General features: G+C 39.4%; 1 protein-coding gene across 42 annotated transcripts in view; it reads right to left on the bottom strand.

Annotated features, from left to right (window-relative positions):
• Window positions 1–20,190, bottom strand: part of DST (dystonin) — a 297,166-nt gene that overhangs the window by 72,697 nt on the left and 204,279 nt on the right. For all 42 annotated transcript variants that reach the window (XM_072036347.1, XM_038176486.2, XM_072036332.1 and 39 more), the window contains 11 exons: window positions 18,545–18,753; window positions 17,965–18,282; window positions 17,615–17,781; window positions 16,728–16,884; window positions 15,591–15,717; window positions 13,119–13,181; window positions 12,010–12,245; window positions 10,142–10,271; window positions 8,360–8,559; window positions 6,381–6,876; window positions 3,911–5,385 (listed from right to left, as the gene is read on the bottom strand). In XM_072036347.1, the coding sequence (XP_071892448.1) occupies window positions 3,911–5,385; window positions 6,381–6,876; window positions 8,360–8,559; window positions 10,142–10,271; window positions 12,010–12,245; window positions 13,119–13,181; window positions 15,591–15,717; window positions 16,728–16,884; window positions 17,615–17,781; window positions 17,965–18,282; window positions 18,545–18,753 (3,578 nt within the window). The remainder of the gene's footprint in view (window positions 1–3,910; window positions 5,386–6,380; window positions 6,877–8,359; window positions 8,560–10,141; window positions 10,272–12,009; window positions 12,246–13,118; window positions 13,182–15,590; window positions 15,718–16,727; window positions 16,885–17,614; window positions 17,782–17,964; window positions 18,283–18,544; window positions 18,754–20,190) is intronic.

The following is a 20,190-nucleotide window of genomic DNA, read 5'->3' as shown; positions in this document are numbered from 1 at the left end:
GGAGACCCACAGGTTAATTCGCCACTGGTACCCGAGAAGCAGCCTGCTGGGCCAGTACCAACCATCCCTTTGTGGCCAGAGGCCTCCCTGCCTCGGGAGAGGAGCTCTGGGTGTAGCCGGGCTTCGGAGCTCAGTTTAAGGACAGCATATGGCACTGGGTGCTAAAACTTGCGGCAGGGCATTAGCAACAATCAGCTGAGGCTTGCTGAATTAAGCAGCGAGCAGGATGCTTTTTATGCAAGGCACACAGACACACCACACCTTTTGTTTATTGATTTCTTTGATATAGTCAGCTACACATCGAAATATTTAAGTCACATGTGGCAAATTCTCTCTTGCCCCATCTCACATACCCTGCTTGCTCCATGAGCAGCCAAAACGTACCAAAATGAGTCAAACAAACTCACCTCTGGGCTCTCCAGCTAAGAACCCATACTATAATGGTAAGGATGAGTAAAGCATTTGCGAGGACCTGTCATCCGTGCTTATTCTCACCCCCAACAGTCACAAACAGATCCTTATTCAATGCAAAGGGTGCTGTGTTGTTTTACAGGGGCAGTATGTAACTGAAATCCGTATGTTTTGCAGTGTAAAATTATTAACATTTAAAAAATATTTTACCATTTTTCACCATATCCACATTGAGGACTTGCATGAGATGCACCAGTCACCTTCAAAAGCAATACTTAAATTAGAACAGCTTTCTTTTGCCTTTGCTTTTTAACAGAGACCCTAAAAGTAGTAGATTCTGCGCAAAGTCAGTAGCTTATTACGGTGTTTGTAAACCAGCTCACGGGAAACGTGACACTTCCAGTTTCTTATTTGAGCAACCTCAGATTATTTTTTCAACATTATCTGCCTTCAAAGTGAAAATCAGAGGACAGACACTCTCCACACAACTACCATAAGCCAATTAAACTCTTAGCTCAAGCTCATTGGCAGGAATACTCAGGCTAGCTAAAAATTCCTATAAAGTCAAATTAGAAGGTAACCTCTTTAACAGCTACATCTACATTTCTTCTGAAAATAAAAGCAAAAATCAAATGAACTGATGAAAGCTGCAAGAGCTCTGTGTAGTTTTTTTTTACTAAGAATACCTCTTTATGGCAGTACAAGGAACTGTGCAAAGGTTTCAAGAAGTAAAGTAATTCAGCTTCTGGGGTTCTTCTGTCTCTCTTTTGGAAAACCAAGCTGCAATACTGCTCCAAGTGCCAAGTGCAGCTACCCAAACGCAGGGCTCTCTGTTAAGCCCCATTTGTACAATTCTTTTGTATTTCACTTTTTGAGGAGGGAGGCAGACTCAGTGTAACTGAGCAGACCTCATTTACTGAAATTTTCTTTACTACCAGTATCTGCTTTACACAAAGACTGGGGGAGGGAACATCTAATAAAGCTGAATTAATCTGTAATTAATTTTGTCTGTTTTACATTAATTGAGACAAATTCTTTGATTATACTCTTCCTGGTGTAGTTTGTGAAGTAACAGTCTAATGAAGTCTACTTTCAAATGAACTCCACAGGGGATTTTCATTTACAGAAAGCAAGTTTTATATCTGCATTGTAAATAAATGCAGTTTAACACTGACAATAACTACTTTCGATTTAACATTCCATCCTGGCTGGAATAAGTGGATTACAAAGAAGGAATATAAATAAAACAAATATGGATGTGTGTATATAACAATATATATATAAAATACTACTCCAAGTCTGTTTGTTTTTTTAAATAACTCTGCATTTTAATGTCATGCCAAGAAGACGCACAAAGCTCTGCTCTTATGCATAAAAACTAGTCAAACCACAAAAACCACCTCTGGCCCATTACACCAGATCCTTCCCTGAAGAGACTGCAGACATCATGTGGATAAATCTATCTACCAAGGAGCATTTTGCTTTGCTCCTGAGGAACAGAAGTTGCTTGTGCTTGACCACAGGAGCTAAAGACATAAGGAGCTACACTGGGGTTTTGTGGCCAGAGCCACATTTTCAGGTTGTGTGTGTCTGCCTACGTGCACAAACGCGTGAGCAAGAGCACCACAAGTGGAGCAAGACTGATGGGAGCCTACAGTTTGCTGCCTTGGGTAAAACTGCTCTCTGGAAGGACAAGAAGTATGAAGAGGTACAACAGCTACTGTCATTTTGCTGCCATGCGTGCCAGTAGTGCTCACAGATTAGGAGAGGGATCGTTGACCCCACACTCCCCAACTCAGCATGCCTTTGGTACCTACAGTCACCCAGTAACACTCCCTGTTCTGTTCTCCCTACTTCCACTTGTCAAACACTCTGATTTTATTACTGCACTTCTAAGTACACTTCTAAGCTTACAAATATCTTATATAAATACAATCCTGGAGCACACATATAAACATGCTGCTATCGCTACTTTCCTTTCCCTTCTTCATTTTTTTTTGGGGTCTTTTTACCACTCTTTGGTTACAGGGACACTCTTCCTGCACAGGCCAGACAAGGATCTCATTCCTGAATTTTGCAACAGCTGAGCATCTTTTCCATTGACCTTACAAAGCACGACACCAAGTCAATGCCTAGGAAACTGCACCGACTATGTTATGTTCCAATTTCCCAAGTGTTTTACTAACCATATACAAAGATAAGCCATTTGCTTCCCTTTTAGCTTGAGATAGGTTAGCATACAAATTTAACAGGCACAATCTAATGGAATCTCTTAAAAACGTAACCATTTGTTCCAGATTTCTGTCTCTATGCACTCTAAAAGATCATTGCAACCGATAGGAACTTTCAGCTGCAACTCCCAGACTGAACCATCAGCCTTCGGTTTGCCTCTCCAACACGGTTTAGTCTGCACAAGCAAAAGGCCCCCTCTGTTGGGCCAAGCATGTCATTACTTTTTCTCCAAGGCGGTCTCTCCACCGGCATGGTTTATCAAATCACGTTGTGCAGGATTGTTTTAGGATTAACTGCGTACTAATTTACAAGTCACACAAACATTTGAACCAATATTAGATCGGAATGAATCCAAAGCAGCACATGAGATTGAGTGCTACTACACAGCCAGTGGGAGATTTAGGAGCTTTTTCAAGCACCGCTTACACCTGTGTAACTTATAAACCCTCCCAGTGAGCACTGCAAATTCATTTCTTGTAGCCTAAAATCTGCAAAGATCTGCACTTCGTTTCAGCACTAAAGCACCCTTACACTTTACACCCAGTATTGCTGCAATGTATTTTTCTGAGCTGGACAACGGTCGCCAGCTGGCATATTAAAAAAGCTACGCACAGAGGCTCCCAAGTGCATCTTGGATAAGGATGCTACAACAAGCTCCTTCTGTAAAAGGAGTTTCATTTAACTTGAATTCTTCTTATCAGTATATTTCTAGGTAAGGATTGGATTCGATGAGGTAAAACTGGACAGTGGTAAGGTGTTAAACTCTCAGACACTGCTGCCTCTACCCATGTGAAAAAAAAAAAAAAAAAAGAGAAAAAAAAAAAAGAAAGCTACTCATGTAAATGAAGCAAGTATGGATTGTGGTATGTGAACACCAGAGCCTAAATTCACACCACATGGAAAAGGAAGTTTGTGTGATACATGGACAGCGGAACAGAAACAATATGGAGTTCTCAAAAACCGGAAAGGCAGATGGATTGCACAAAGAAGTAAGATTGGGAAGAGAGGAAGAGAGGGAGACCTGGGTTAAAGGAACTGCAAAAATTGGGTTGCAAAGACACCAATGTCTAGTAATTGATAGCAGAAGAAGCAAGAGAAGATATACTATTTAAAATAGATAAAATGCATACAGGTAGAACTGACTGATGTGAGAGAAGACTTGTCCAAGGTCTCAAATGATTTTACCAATCATTTTCACACTGATACTGAATAAAAAAATGCATTGTGGTAAAACACACGATAGCAGTTAAGAGAGAAATGTTCCTACCTTGAACGTATCCAGCTGCTGATTGATGGTTTCTGTTTCCATTCCAACAGGACCTTGTGATTCTTCGTGCTCTTCAGCTCTCCCAAGCAGACTGGAAAATTCTTTTAACTTACTGTAAAATTCCTCAACACGGCTAATTGTACCTTCCACTTGATCTTCCCTGGCTTTTGCTCTGTCTAGGAGCTTGTTGCACTGTTTATTTAATGCTTCCAAGTCTCGCTTTATACCAACAAGATCAGGAGAAGCTTCAGCTTCTGTGGCTAGCATCATTTTACAGTTTTTATTAGCATTTTCATTATTCATTATAAGATCTTCCAATTTTTTCAGGAAACGTTTTATATCCTCTCTCTGGGATTGCAGTACATCAAGATCTCTCCCCACTGGAGCCATGCTATCAAGTTCGTCATCAAACTCTGCAAATTGAGAGAACATCTCTCTGATGCTGTTTTGGAAATGGCCAATTCCCTGAAGTTTTGTCTCCAAGAACGAGCACCTATCTTCAACCTGCTGGTTCACTGCATTGTATTCCTGCTCCAAAGATTCAGCTTGGAGCAAAAGGTCAGAAACACCAGCTGAATCAGAAGCTTCTACCACCAGGTCTTGGGCAAGCTTTTTTACTAAATCAACATGAGGCTTTAAGGTCTGTAAAGCCTTCTGCTGGGCCTGCATCATTGTCAGGTGTTTGTTACTGAATGACTGAGGTCCAAGCGAATCGTGAGCTTCCAGATGCTCTTTGGCACTTTTAAGCTGTTTTTCTGTTTCCTTGGATGATTCCTGAAACTCTTTCAGCCTTTGTGCCATATTTTCCAAGCACTCTCTCTTCTTATGTAATTGTTCTGTGACCGTATTCACTTTCTGATTCAGTGCCTTGGTTTCTTCTCTAACAATTTCTTTATCTATTTCACTTGCACTGAGCAAACTTTCAGCAGTGTTATTTAATAGCTCCACCATCCCGTGATGTTTATCCAGGTCCTTCTGCCAGGCCCTCACCTGAACAACAGAATTCTCTATTTCTGCAGGGTTGATGCCAACTTTTAATTCAGACAGGTTGCTTTGGCATTTCTCTATCCATGGCTGCAAATTTTCTACATGCTGTTTATATTTGAGGGCTTTCTCCAGACAGTCTGTTAATTTATCTTGCCTTTCTTTTACCTGCTTATCCATTTCATCCCAGTTACTCCTAAGTGTGGCAATTTGGGACTGTAAGGCTGCTTTGTCAGCTCCTTGAGTCTTCTGTAAGATGCTTTCTCCTTCTGCAACAATTTTTTCATATGAACCAATTTCATTGGTCAGAGTCTTCTTAAAATCTTTCTGTTCTTCAATTAAGGACTGCAAGGTTTCAAGTTTGGCCGACACAGGACGAGCCTGGTTCAGCTCTTCTTTCTTTTTGTCTAGCCAGGCCTGGAAGTCCTTAGACATTTGCTGGAACTGATGAGAAGTGGCGTACGCTGACTGAAGCTGCTGAACATGGTTATCTACAGAGAAAAGATAGCACAGAAGCTCATTATCAGAATCTCCTAGTATTCAGTGAAAAAATAATAACATTGATTTTATTATGAATTATTTTTAATGTGAAGAAAGCAGGTCCTTAGTATGTAGTGCTTAACTTGCTGACAACCAAGCCTCTTGCAAGGGATAGTCTTGTATCTGCACCCCAGCAGAGCAGCAAAGGCATTTGGACATGAACCAAACCAGCTGAGCTCAGCCAGTTTGTGTCTACATGAATCCCATTCAGGCAGATTTGGAGGGTAAAAAGCACACAGTCACGTTTAATGGTATTATGAAGTATAAGCACAGAGAATATCAAGTAATCTAGCCCAGCAGCGTCTAACTGAGCCTGCAGGCGATCTGTGTGTTTAGGGAAATCGTTTGAAGTTACTTGTGACCAGAGGAAATGAACAAACTAAACCTGAGGCTGTCAGGAAGAGAAATGTATGATATTGCTTGCACTGCATTACTTGCTGAGCTCTGTTGTTCACAGGATAGAAAAGGCAGCACACTACCAGCTCAGTCTTCTCACAGGCAGCTGTATCTCACTTTTATACCACAGTTGTGTATTACCACTACTTTTTGCCAAGCCATTCACTGGTGCGTGCCTAAAAGTAACAATTTTAGCTTCCTCTCTGCATCTACACAGTTAAGTAGTTCAATGAACGGCACCCTCTGTTTTGGTATCCAAATTTAGTAAGGATGCACCTGAAGGCAGAGAGATGAGAAGATCAGCACTTTTATCTTGTTTCAAATTCTTTTCCAGACTGCTCACTAGAGATCTAAGTATTGTTTTTGCCTTTTCAAGGTACAGAGACTCTCTCCTAAGTTCCAACATGCAATTGCTTAGGGTTTGGACTGAATAAAGAGCTGGCATTAGGCTCAGCGTACTCAACATATCACTACTGACTACAAAGACAAATGTGAAAATGGTGCTTAATTTCATGCCTTTATTGCTGTTTCTTTTTAAATAAATACTAACCTGATTTTTGCTCAATATCCTTGAACGATTTTAGGATGCCATCTAACTGTCTTGTAAGTTCTGCTTTCAAATACTCTTCTCCAACCAGTGCTGACAGCTCTTCACAAAGAGCTCGAGCTGCGTTTATATTCTTCATTTCCCGTTCTATTTCCTCCTTCATTTCTTTAGCAATTTCCAGTTGTTGTTTCACAGCGTCAGGTTGTGTGCTCACAGCCAGGCTGCTGCTCAGTTTGCTATCCAAGGCACTTAGCTTGTCAGACAGACTTCTGAGTAGGCTTTGGTACTCTGTGCTTTTCACAATGGCTTGGTCAATTCGGTCACATCTGTTACTCAGCTGGCCAGTGAGGTTGTCCCATTTTTGTGCCACAGCTGCCAGTTGCTCCTTCACAGCCTCATGAGAGGGAGGATGTTCACCAGGTCTCTTCAGGATCCCTTCACCAGCCATAGTTAACTGCTCGTATTGTGGCTTTCTGGTGTCAAATTCTTTGAGCAGAATCTGGGAAGAAAGAACATTGCAAGAAGCATTTACCTCATGAAAAAGAAAGCAAAATGCTTCTGACAAAAACTATGTTGAATTTGGTGTAGCTAAGCTCCCTTACTGAGTAATCAATCTCTGGGTTTAAAAAGCCAGTGAAATAATTGCATATTCTGCACATAAATTGAGTGTTGTTTCTGAGCGTTTACATCAAAGAACAACAACAAAAAAAGTTAGTTTACAGATCATCTAATGGAAATTCAAACAGTAGACACAAGTAAACAATGAATGTTGTTAATATTACAGCAATTAAGTAACTGTACCAAGAAAAATAATCACTATTTAGTTTCAAGCAGTGTCTTCTTTCCTAGACAGTTTTGATATTTGTCTTAAGATAGGACTTCAAAGAAGGTGTATGGTGACATAATATTGCAATGTATTATTACGGCACAGAGAATATATTTGGATGATTCACAAAATGACTGAATGTATACTGTAAGACCTTTAAAGTTTATATCACTGGTTCCCAGTACTTTGTTTTTTGACAATAAGTCAAACGTGCCTGTAGAAAAAGGGACAAATATCATGGTTTTACTTTACAGAGAGTTCCAAACCCTTTCTTCTTAAGTCAAAGAGGTTTAACTTCTAAGGACTGCTAAGTGATACATGATAGTCTTAGGCCAGCTGTCTACATTTCTGAAGCATTTACAGACCAATTTTAAGTCATTTTCACATAGCGTTAGAGAATAGTTCATGTTAAAAACACTTTATTTTAATCAATATGGATATGCCAGCTTTAATACTACTTTTTCAAAATAAGAATGTTATTTCTTGTCACAGCTCAAATTAACTGGCAGCAATAGAAATGTTTGAAATTAGAATTTACAGTTTCTTCAACTTTGTCTGATTCAACTTTTGTTTCTTCTGTCTGTGGTTTGCTGCATTTCTGTAGGCAAACTACACTTTTTCTTTATATTTTTCGTCTATCCTTCATTCTCTTGGCTCCATACGTACTCACAATACTACGTTTCACTTGCTTTCTTATTTTTATTAGCTATTGGCACAGTCAAATGAACAAAATCTCAAATTACAGCATAGACTGTATGTGAGAACTGACCGCAAAATGTTACCTATACACTCTCAAATTAATAAAACTTCAAAGGACTGCTTTCATTAGACTACAGACAAATCGCAGGACAGTTAAAACAAAAAATACATCTGGGGATAGGTATCTCCTCAAGGGTAAGTCCTGACCATTTTTTCCTTTAGCTGTTCTGATCTCTTCATTCTCATGGTAATTTTTTCTTCTAATTGCTGTAGCCAACAATACCTTAGGCTGATATTTGCTGATAAATAACATAGCTCCTATTACCTGGTCTGTACTCACTCTAAATGCAAGATACTGCTTTGCTAATAGCAAAAAAAAACAACAACAAACAATGCACAAACCAACCAACAACAACAAAAACCAAATCATTAATGCATGTTGGCAGTCCTTACTCACCTGAACCTGTTGCTTTTGTGTATTCAGCATATTTGGATCGATTGACAGGGGTCCCAGCACACTGACCATTAGCTCCTTTTCTACGAGCCAGTGCTTTAGCTGAGCTTCTGCTGTCTGGAACTGGGTCAGGTAATTTGAAGACTCTTCCAGTTTTTGTTGTCTCTCAGATGTAACTTGATTGAGCTCTTTCCACTTGGAATCTAACAACGATAACGTTAACATATTGCATGCATGCTCTAGCAGATGGGCTGTCAGACAGCAGACTATATACAAAATGTAAACAGAGCACTCTAATAAGGCTTCTTGCTGATTAACTCCAGATGCCTTGTTGCAGTGACTCGGCAAATAGATCTTTTAACAGGCAGATCCATATACACTAGGATAAGGGTCTGCAGTTTAGCACTGCCACATGGCAGCATTTTTAGAACAATGAATGTACAACATGCAATAAAATTAGATTAGAATATTACTCCGTGAAATACCACCACATTTAGGCTTTGATTCCAAATGACATAAAAGCTGAAGGGCTGTACTCACTTATAAATTAGGGGCCTGACTAAGGTCAACTAGCCTTCCTTTTTCATAAGTAGACACAAATAGATACCTTTCCAAGGGTGAAGCTAAGTCATAATTTAGGTTTCTGCTCTGAAATGCCTCCTGAAGGAGCACACCTCTTTCAAATGTCTGTATTGGGAGCCTGTGGAGATTAACTGCTTTATTTAGACTTCAAAACCAGGCACCTATGACAGGCAATGAGAATACTTCTTTACACAGGTATTTCAAAAGCACTGTGTGAACCTAGGTTCACCTAGGCCAAACTATGAAAACCACTTGTAGCAAGTGGCTTTCAAGGTAGCCATTGAGCCTCATCGTCTTTTAACTTTCCTCTTCCCTCTGTGATACTGTCAGTGCTTGGTGACTCAGCTTTGGCATTTTGCTAATGCTCCCTGTCCTTGAATTCATTTCTGTTTTTTCATTTTCTTGTGCCACTTCACTGACTTTGATCCCTGTTCATTCTGAATTAATTCTCTTTCAGCACTACTCAGATTTTCTTTGAGTAGAAATGTGCTACCTAAACTGCTACCTGCTACCTAAATTTTTGGAAGTACACTTATGAAAAAGACAGATTTACCTTTACAATTGCTATTGGTGCAGCTATTATTATTTATTCATATATGCCTATTAGTATGAAACACTGACTGATCTATGATTTATTTAAAATACGACAAACCTAAGAAGAGCTTTTAAAAGCTCACAACAATTACACACCGCATTATCTCAAAATCTAATGTACAAACATGATAATTTCCAATTTTTATGGCAAAATTTATGAAGCCAGCTTTAGAAAATGGTAGAAAGCCATCAAAACCACAAAATGACGAAAGCCATCAGTGCAAGGGAAAGGCATTACCAACAACTCAAAGCATTATTTATATGAAAATAGTATTAACTTGATTTGTTTGTAGCACTTTTTGTAAGAACAACTACATATGTATCTGGAGCAATAGCTGACCTCTCAAGTCTTAGCCACACACTGTCTGAAAAAGGTAAAGCCCTCTAAAACATGCAGCCAAGCTATGGCCTCTCTTAATTGCATTGACATAAATTCAAAGTCCACCAACTTCAGTGGAATTACTCCAGATTCACCCTCTTGTAAAGGGATTTATTTCCACAGAATTTAAGGGGTAGGAGGGAGCAAGTGTGATTGTTAATACGTTTTTTAAAATGTAATAAAACAACTTTTAAATCAGTCTGAATTATAATACAGCTTTACTGAAGTACCTATTTTATCCAATGTTTGTCTCCATTTGGGTGCCTCCGGAGAGTCTGGGTTCTTCTCCAACAGCTCTGTCACTTTGTCCTTTAGCTCCTGCACTTTATTTGCACTTTGCTTTAATTCAGTTTCAAATAGCTGTAAAATCAAATGGTAAAAAAATAAATGTAAGACTAAAGATAAACTGTAAAGCATTTTTGAAGTTCATAATTCTGAGATAGTAACCATGAAAGTAAACCATAAATACCTAGCACTTATATACTGCTTTTCTGCTATGAGCCTCGAAACCCTTTCTAATGGCATGTATTGGCTGGTCATATTTTTTTGGGAGTGACCTCATCTATGTAAGCAATGTTAATATTAACAATTACTATTTAATTTGAACAAATGAAAGGATTAGAATAATTCAGATAAATAGGATCCACTAAATCTCAGCATTCTTGCATGTAACTGGAATCTGTTCTTGTACATAAGGCCAACTGACTAGTGCACAGTGAGGTTCAAAGCAGAAATTACAGGACTAAGCAACAATGTATAAGAGCTCTGTGTGGACTCAGTTACCTCATTGAAAGTTCTGCTGTCACAGACTGACTGCTTCTTGTAGATGATCTAGAACTGTCATTTAGAGAGCACCGTATCTTAAGTGCAGACTTAAGCTCAGGGGATTAAGATGCCCAAGCAGTGCCTTGAAAACACTTCACGCAGCTCTTACAGATGGAAGTGGACAGTCTTATGCCCAGGAAAGGTCTCTTACGTCAACATTCTGAAGTCACAGAATTTGCACTGAGGAGTTTCATTGTAACTATCCCCCCAAAAAACAACACTACACTAAAATAAGCACTGAACAGATCTGTGCTTGGTTTAGAACTTTTAGTAAAAGGTCCGTTTGCATCAAAAGGACTTGCTTGAGTAATCACTCAGTTTTCCATCTGGCTAGGAACACTCTTCTGTTATTACACTGAGAGTAAGATGGTCTTGTCAGCTTTGAACAGTCTTTGTTACAAATGAAGGAAGAAGAATTTTCCACATACAGTCTGAGTTCTGGGACTGAATATTACCTGAGTCTGAAGAAAGTCAAACTTAAGGAAAATCAGTGGCTATTCAGTTTAATTTTTAAGGGTGAACCCCAAAATGTGTAAGTAGTAAATAAATAAATAAGTACTTCAGCAGGATCAAATTCTGCCCTTGTTTATCCCAAGTCACAGACAAGGGAAGAATTTTCAATAGCTTAGCTACACATTACATTTCACTTTACAGATAAACCTTTACATGTGTAAATATCGTCCTTCGCTGTGAGTAGCATATCTCCCCTGTGCTTAAGCAGGACAAAAGCTTATTCCTGATTCAGTGATTTTCTTATACCAATTAAAAAGAGGGGAGGAGACGTTTGTGCAGCTATACGACTAAACAAGCATGACATGGCTGCTGAAGGGAAACACTGCCTTGGAATAGACGTAAGCCTCTGCAGCTGCAGAGCTGGGGAGATCTGTGGAGCGTCAGTGAACCAGCAGCTGCAGAAACAGCTTTTGGATAGATACAGCTGCACAGATCTTATGAGCAATCCAGTAAATATGCTTAAACAACTAAAGATATCAAAAAAGTACACTGCATAATCAATATACTCTTACCTATATGAATTGGACATCAGAATCACTATTTTTTGACATGCAAAATTCATTCTCTCTGACCCAGTGCTCCTTTTACTGCACTGACACAGTTCGCGAGATTTGCTCTAAGCCTGACTGGCATGTTCCTGTTTACTGGATCATTTAAATACTCTCTGCAACATTAAGCTATGCTGAGACGCAATTGTTCAGATAGAATTCCCTCAATAATTTTAATGGAGTTTTTTTTTTTTTCTGAAGACATGAATTACCTTATGTTGCTCGACTTGAGCTTTAACAGCTTCACTATCAGTTGGAGCAGCTTCCCAGTCTGATGCAGTTTTGTCCATTTTTTGTAACCACTGCATCATTGAGGCTGATTCTTCCTGAATATTTTGCATTTTTGAAAGCATACTTTCTAGTTCTGAAATCTTTTCCTTCAGTAAAACTCCCAAATCTTCATAACTATGATTTACATCAGACATGGCTTGTTGAACAGTTGTCAGTTCTGCAAAAGGAAAGATGAACAAAGACTACATTAGAGATCACATATACTTCAAGCAATACTTAGACTTCCAAGAAATTCTAAACAGTACTTCAAGTGACCATGGCTAATAGTTCCCCAAACCAGAAGCTGCTGAACATGTTAAGAATTATTTCTTAACTTGTTACTATTATTTCTATTATTTTATATTATTTTAATTATTATTATTTCTTAACAGTTACTAGTTTGACTACCTAACCTTACTGCATTCGTATCTTGCTCGTTATAAAGGTGTGTTATCAGCAAGAGAGCTTAGGAGGCAGTCAGTGTACTAAGCAGGCTGTAATTCAGAAGAATGAACACTGCAGACTTGAAACCTAGTACATGGCCATCCCAAAGCATATGTAAGTGCCTACATAGGGTCCTTTTTTTTCTGAAAAGGAACTGGTCACGTACAATGATACAGATGTATGTAAAATGTGTCTTTGCATTACGTATATATACATGTGTGTTCATGTTGTGTACCTTGGCTGGTATTAAAAAGTTTCAAATCACATAAATCCTAATAATTTTCTCAAAATCCATATATTATATTAAAATAGCTCTTCCTATTTATTTATATTTTTTATTTGTATTTATAGAAGTACATATTGATTCAGAAAGCAAAGACTTGATCTGTTTTCAAAGGACGTATCGAAGGCAGATATTTTTATAGTTGATTTTAATATCATCATAATAGCATAATTTCCTTATGCAACAGTGATATGAAGTCTGTCTAGTAAAGATTGTTGCAATCAGATCTGCACACAATATTTTAAAAATATCAACATATTTAACAGTAATTCACAAGCACGTTTCTTTATCACATCCTGAATTTTTTACCTAGTGATTACTGACCTTTATTTTTCAGAAAATCCTGAGTTCCTGGAGCTCCACCTTCACCATTTAACACTGCGCCACCTACAGACCAAGAAAGACTAAGTCACATGCTCAGCTGGGCCTTTTCCCACCAAAACACCAGCATTACACTTCCTCTTCAATACAACATGACGAATAGTTTTCATTATAACATTCAAAGAAAAATGTGCATGCTAACCATGTAAAAACAAACATTTTATTTAGATGGTTTTACATATTTGAAGGTTGTTTTATGTTTTAACCTGCTCCAGCCAGCTAATGCCATAAGTGGGATCACATATGCATAGCATATGCAGAGTGTGTGGGGGTGAACAGACGCACATATAGCATGCACGTATGCATGATGCATGAGCAGTCTTACAGCTTACAATACTATGTCAAATAAATGAAAATAGTGGACAAAGGTCTACGCTCTAGCTGTGAGGCCTGCTCATACCATACAGCTAATGTCACTTCTTCCTCCCGAAAAGCAATCTGTTCCCTACTGCTCACTGAGAACATTTTTACCCAACCATGTCTGGGCATTGCCCTGGAGAGCGGCAAACACTGAAAATCATGAGGAAAGCACTGAACACTGAGCAGAAAAGAAACCCAAAGCAGTCATTGCAGACAACACAACTAATGACACAGCTTGCTTAATGACACAGCTTTACCCACTTAAACAGGAGTGTACCTCTGAGCAAAAAACCTCTTGATATCAACAGGACAAATCCCTTCCTATCTTATCTTTAGCAAGACTTGACAATATGTTCCATGCTGTTCCAGAGTCTGCAATGTGGAATCCTTACTGTCACTCATAAAGTCCTGTCACTGTCACTCGGAGGTAGCCAAAAAGCCCTGCTAATCAAACAGCATTTCAAAGCCTCTGGACTCAGGACTACACAAACTTTGTGAAACACCATCAGAGCACAGTGCTGGGACACAGAGAACAGGCAGGAGAACCACTTCCCACTCTCCTGCACGTTTGTAATCCCAGGTCAGCAGTTAACAGGGAAAGATTAACAGTTGCCTTGGAGAAGGCCATGCATCCAGCCCTGGATGGTTAGGGCCACCTTAGTGGCAGCTGGAGGATGGCAAGAGAAAATAAACAGATAAGAGAACCAGAGAACCCCCAACCAGAGCCTTGTAAATCTTCATGCTCTATTAGCCAGGCTATGTTTTTTTTAAACCATGATTACTGATACACAGTACAGCTCTTGTCTAGGAGGGTGAATATTCAAGTCTGGAGGATTGTGATTGCTCTTATATGCTATTTATTTAATTATTTTTTTAACCTGGATGCATTGAAGTAGAGAAAGAAGCAGAGGCAGGAGCACAAATATCCTAGAGTTCCAAAATGGTCTTTGAAAATTTTTATTTAAACGTCAAACATGAATGAAAACAGAAGTAGCTACTACCAAGAGATATGAAAAAGAAAGTGATCTACTCTTGCCAGATAAGTATCCTCTGGAAGTCTCCATCCTTCCATTGTCCTTTGCAAATGACCACTGAAGGGCAATATTTGAACTAACAAGGTCAGGAAATAAATTAAAGAACTGACTGAAAATGTTCTTGTGGCCACTGAAATGCCCCAGGTACCACATACTTTAAGTTATGGCTTCAGTGATACTTAGCAGAATTACTAGATTCTGTAAAACAAATCAATGTTTAAACACTACAGTACAGAAAATCATGGGAATATATTTGCTTTTCTTTAAAATCAGATTACACATAAAAATAAGTTAGTCAAAGCTTCAGGCTGGAAGCACATTTTGGACCAGGAAATTCATACTGGGATACAAAACTGACTCCCTTTCATGTCATGTTAACTAAAATATTGACTAGCATTAATTACGCTATCATCATTTGGATGAGCTAGTTAGTCTAGGCTTACTTTTTAGATAAGTGATGTCCTCATCATCTTTCTAACAAAACGTTTGTGATTCTGCAATTATGTGCTTGTTTGAAGTCACACAGAACGGCCATGAAAAAGGCTCTCTGTGAGCAAAGATGTGCAGGTGCATCAGTGTTTGCAAAAACAGGGTTTCTATTTGGAAGTCCTACTTGCAGACTTGGCAGATACATGAAACACTGAACATCAACCACATTAAGTCAGTTTCTCATTATCAGAAGTTTCCTGGGATGAGGTGAAAAAGACTGTGATACTGTTCATTTTATTGATTCTCTGGGAATTATGGACAGAAGTAACAGGTTTTAGGACTTGTCAATCATTTACAAAGTGCAATTTGGCAATGTAAAGCAGTAAGAATTTGTATTGAATTATTAAAGTAGTCAGACATAGCTGAAATGAGAATCACAGCAAATGATGGTCAGAACAGGCACGGCTAACTGACTTCTCATGAGCCATAATATCCAGAAACCTAATCATAGGATGCAATACATTATTTATTTATTTGAGGACTTTTAAAAACTCCTTAGATGTTAGATTTACCTGATTATATGAATGCATACCTGATTTTGCAACTGCTCTCAGTTTTGCAGGAGAAGTCACAGCAGTAATCAGATTACACAACAACGTTCCTCTGCTATTCATTTTCTGCACTTCAGTTGCTTTTAACGTCCATTCATCTTTTAAATTCTGGTTAAGAAAAAGAGACAGTTGTTCATTGCAAAACTGAGTCCAGACTTAAAATATGTAGTGTTGAGAACAGAATAACCTTGTTACTTGGGAATCCCTTGTAGTACTGTATTGGGTTTATGTGGCAGTTTTGGTAGGCTGGGAGTCGCAGGTGTGTTTTTTTGGGAGAACAGACCAGGGACTGTTCATGCTGGACATGCCAGTTCCAGCCAGCTCCAAAATGGCCTCAACTGAGCCCATCCGCTATGCTGATGGCACCTCAGTTATAACATACTTAAGAAAGGGCAAAAACTGTTGTGCAGATATCCAGAGTACAGCCCATGCCACAACAGGTGGATGTGCCCTGAAGGACGCTGCAGACCAGGGAGAGCCATGGAGGAGCTGGGGCCTGTGGAGAGGAGACCACACAGGAGCAGGTTTTCTGACAGGAACTGCAGCCCATGGGAAGGACCCCACTCTGGAGCCAGGGAAGAGTATGAGGAGGAAAAGTGGCAGAGACAAAGTGTTATGAAGAACCACCACTCCCCATACCCCTGTGCCGCTTGGAGCAGGGGAGAGAGAACAGTCTTACGTCAAAGACTGAAGTTGAGCTTGGGAAGAAAGGAGGGGTGGAAGGAGTGTTTTAATTTATATTTTTTGTTTCTCAGTATCCTACACTGCTTTTGATTAGCAATCTTTTAATCTTTCCCAAGTTAAGCCTGTTTTGCCCATGACACTAATTGGTGAGCAATCTCCCTGCCCTTCTCTCAGCCCAAGACCTGTATTTTCTCCCCCTGTCCTGCTGAGGAGAGGGAGTGAGAGAGTGGCTGGGTGGGTGCTTGGCAGTCAGCTAAGGCTAACCCACCACATATATCCAAACATGCCAAGGAAATGGGAACGTAAATGCAGACTGCAAGCTCCTTAGTCCCCATCACTGTGGCTGCCTATGCCTTATGTTTGTTCTTTTATGTCACTAACAAATGCCCTATTTCCTTTAGCTGAGTTTAGCTGCTTGTATCGCAGTATTTTACCAAGGTATCTTCCAAAGGCTTCTTTAACTCCTCTGTATTCAGAGAGGGTTGTGCTGCTGGAATACGTTCCGTCGTCTCTTTTATCCATTTCTTTAAAGATTCCACAAGTAGCTCAAAAGCATCCATCTCTTTCTGACAAGATGATACATCCTCTTCTCTAGATAATTGAAAACAAAAGAAATTCAGGACTGGATGTCAATATTCCTTCTGACAATTAAACCAATAGATGTTATCAACCCAATAATGCCACTCCTGAATTCAAAAACAGCCTCAATGCTGGCTTCAAAGACTACAGACACAGATTTGTGAGTTTTCTGTATGAACAGAAAACATCCGTCTTTGGGACATTTTGATGGAAGATGCATAGATGATTACAAAGTAGGTAGAAAACGAAGCTGTCCTGTGCTTATCCATCTAACTGGAGATGATAAAGTTACAGTGGTGCCATGGAGAGGCAAACTCTTGTCAGAGCACTTGTAGCTTGCTTGTCTTCTAACTGAACATGAATTGAACCTAAAGTGAGATGTTGGTAGGGCTGGTGAACTAAGTCTACTCAGTCCTGTGCAATAAAAGCAAAGACAGTATTTCAAATACCATCAGATCAACCCTAACTCAAGGAATTGCATGACTAGAACAAGTAGCAAACTAAATACAAAGAATGCTTAAGTTATGAAAGCAAAACAGGCAGATAGACCAGATACAGATGTATTTCCAAACAGTTGTGTTTTTTTGTTGTTTTGTGTTTTTTTTTTAATGAAAATGCCTCTCTACTCTGAAGTTAGCTGTACTCTCTTGAGGTAGCACACAAGTGGATAGCAGTCATCATAACATTCACACAGTATTATTAGCCTAGGCTGTGGAAACACTTCAGTAATTGTTTGACTTACTTTTCTTTTACGGTCTCCTCTACCTCTCTGAATTTTTTTGACAAAGCATTTACTTTTTCTACTACCAATGCTTTATCCCCAGGAAGAGCATGGAATGAAAGTTCTTCAAGAAGCTGCTGCAAAACTTCCAGATCTTTCTTATGCTGTGCCAATTCTACACTAGCCTCCTGCAAGACAGAATTCAAACAGAATTATATTCTTCATATTAGACTCGGCAATCAGCTGTTCAAAATTAAATCTCTGAAATCTCTGATTTTCGCCAACCAACTGAAGCTGTGAAACAAGTATGTCTTATTTATAGCTCAATCACTTAGATACACACATTGTATACAAATGGACTGGTACAGTACCTGCATATACTGAGATACTTCACTAACATCCTTTCTTGGAGCCTCGGTCTCACTGAGAGCCTGGTTTTTCTCATCTAGGAACGACTGGAGTTTTTCTGTCAGACCTTCAAATAACTCCACTTTAGTCTTCAACTCCTCCATTTTCATCAGCTTTTCTTTATGCTTCTTACTTGCTGCAGAAAACCGTCCTGCAAGTTCACTCATTTTAGCTTGCAGTGAGGATGCAGTGGATGGATCTGCTGTTTCCATGAACTTCTTCACTTTCTCATTCATCGTGTTTATACTGCTTTGGCGACCTGCAATGTCTTGTTCTAGCATCTGAAACAAGCAAAAGCCACTTTGTACTGCTTATAATTAAAATTTAAGAAGTGGAGCTGGTCCACCATGTGAAGTAATACAATAAATTAGTACAGCAAGACCATCAGTGTAGATCTATTTCAGCTACAGAAATCAATCCTGATGAGGTTTCAGTTCATGTAACAGTCTTCCTTACTAAGTATTCTGAGCCCATTAAAGTAAGATTTTAATTCTTTCTGAAACTTTAGCTTCAAAAAAATATTTCTTTCAGTGTGATACTTACAATGCTTTTACTAATGATATCCTGAATAGCAGCAGAATTCAAAGGCACTTGATCTTTTTCTTCAAGGCTCTTTTCAACGCCTTCCATCCAATCCAGCATTTCATCCAAACCATCCTGCACACTTAGGGATCGTGTCAGAGTTATTTGGAGCTTCTCATTCCTTTCATTCACAGACTTTGATAAATTGTCATATCTCTCCACAATATCATCTGATAAAGAGAAAATACATTTCAAAGTTTCTTTTAGCCATATTAAACTTTTAACTCATTTTATTACTTGTCACCAGGTTAAGTGTGAGTCAAAAATTGCCTGTATCAGAAATAAGCAAAAGCATCAGCTGTATTCAGTAAAAACACACAACACAACAAAAGAATGGAATCAGACAAAGCCAAGAAGCCCATACGACAAGTGAAATGAGGGAGCAGCTTACAGCTGTGCTCCCAAATCTTTAGAAGTTGGTTCCCATGCAGCTCTAGCTTCTGGCAGCTGTTGACTGTTCCCAAGAAATAAAATAGCAGGGTATTAAGAGAGCTACTCTACAGCTATGTCTCTTATGTTATTGTTAGAGCTGAATGGCTTTCTAGATGGTTCATCACCACTTTTGGGATAACCCTCTGAAAGTTATAAGTTCCACATACCTCCTATGGAGTTTCATCACCAAGTGCAAAGATGCAAGTTGTTTTATGTTGTTGCTGAAAGTTACTGATGGGATTCCAGTAAGAGATAGGAATGTGATATACACACCCAGTATCCAAGCCTCAAACTGTGCTGAATGCCATGCTGTACTAATTCGCACAACTGACAGGAAAGAGTATTCAGTGTGGGTGGCAAGGTTGGGTAGCAGCTAGGTTTTGGGAGACTGGCCCAAGCTGGATACAGCCAGTTCCAGCCAACCCCACAATGGACCTGCCACAGGACACAGCTGAGCAGGCTCCACACTGGAGCAGGCTTATCCTGAAGGACTAGAGTCTGTGGAGAGGCTGGAGCAAGGGAAAAATGGGAGAACAGAGCAGCAGAGATAGAACTCTACAGACTGACCTCCCACTCCCTATCCCACTGCATGGCTTGGTGTCAGGATGGAGGAATTGGAAATGAAGGGGTGAAACTGAGACTGGAGACAAGGTGGGTGGTGGGAAGGTGTTCAAGTTTTTTCACTTTGTCTCTCATTATCAAAATCTATTGCCTGTTTGGCAATAAATTTAATCCACTTTTCCCCAAACTGAGTGTATTTTGCCTGTGGCAGTAATTGGTAAGTAAGTGATCTCCTTGTCTTTATCTCAACCCACGAGCTTTTCCATAATAATCTTCCCCATCGTGTTGAGGAAGGAGAATAACAGAGAGGCTGTGGGGGCATCAAGAAGCTGGCCAAGGACAACCTGCCATGGAAAGTTACTTGAAATCAGAAGAAATTAAGTTCAGCTAAGCAAACTTCAAATAATTGGTTGGAAACAGATAGCTGGAGTCACATTCCTTGAACCAGAACGTGTCCTTTCCCAATAGTAAACTTATGATCCTCAGCAAATCCCTAACTCTGACACACTCATCTGTAACATGGGAATTAAACATAATCCCTCCCTCTGAAAAAAACAAGTTAAAAATAAAATGACAGGTTTTAAGTGAAAAGCACATGATCAAACACAGGAGAC

This window comes from Anas platyrhynchos, chromosome 3, assembly GCF_047663525.1.
Source record: "Anas platyrhynchos isolate ZD024472 breed Pekin duck chromosome 3, IASCAAS_PekinDuck_T2T, whole genome shotgun sequence".
In the NCBI taxonomy this organism is placed as follows: domain Eukaryota; kingdom Metazoa; phylum Chordata; class Aves; order Anseriformes; family Anatidae; genus Anas; species Anas platyrhynchos.
Note: the sequence above shows the minus strand (reverse complement) of the source record. Positions and strands in the feature narration are given on the sequence as shown.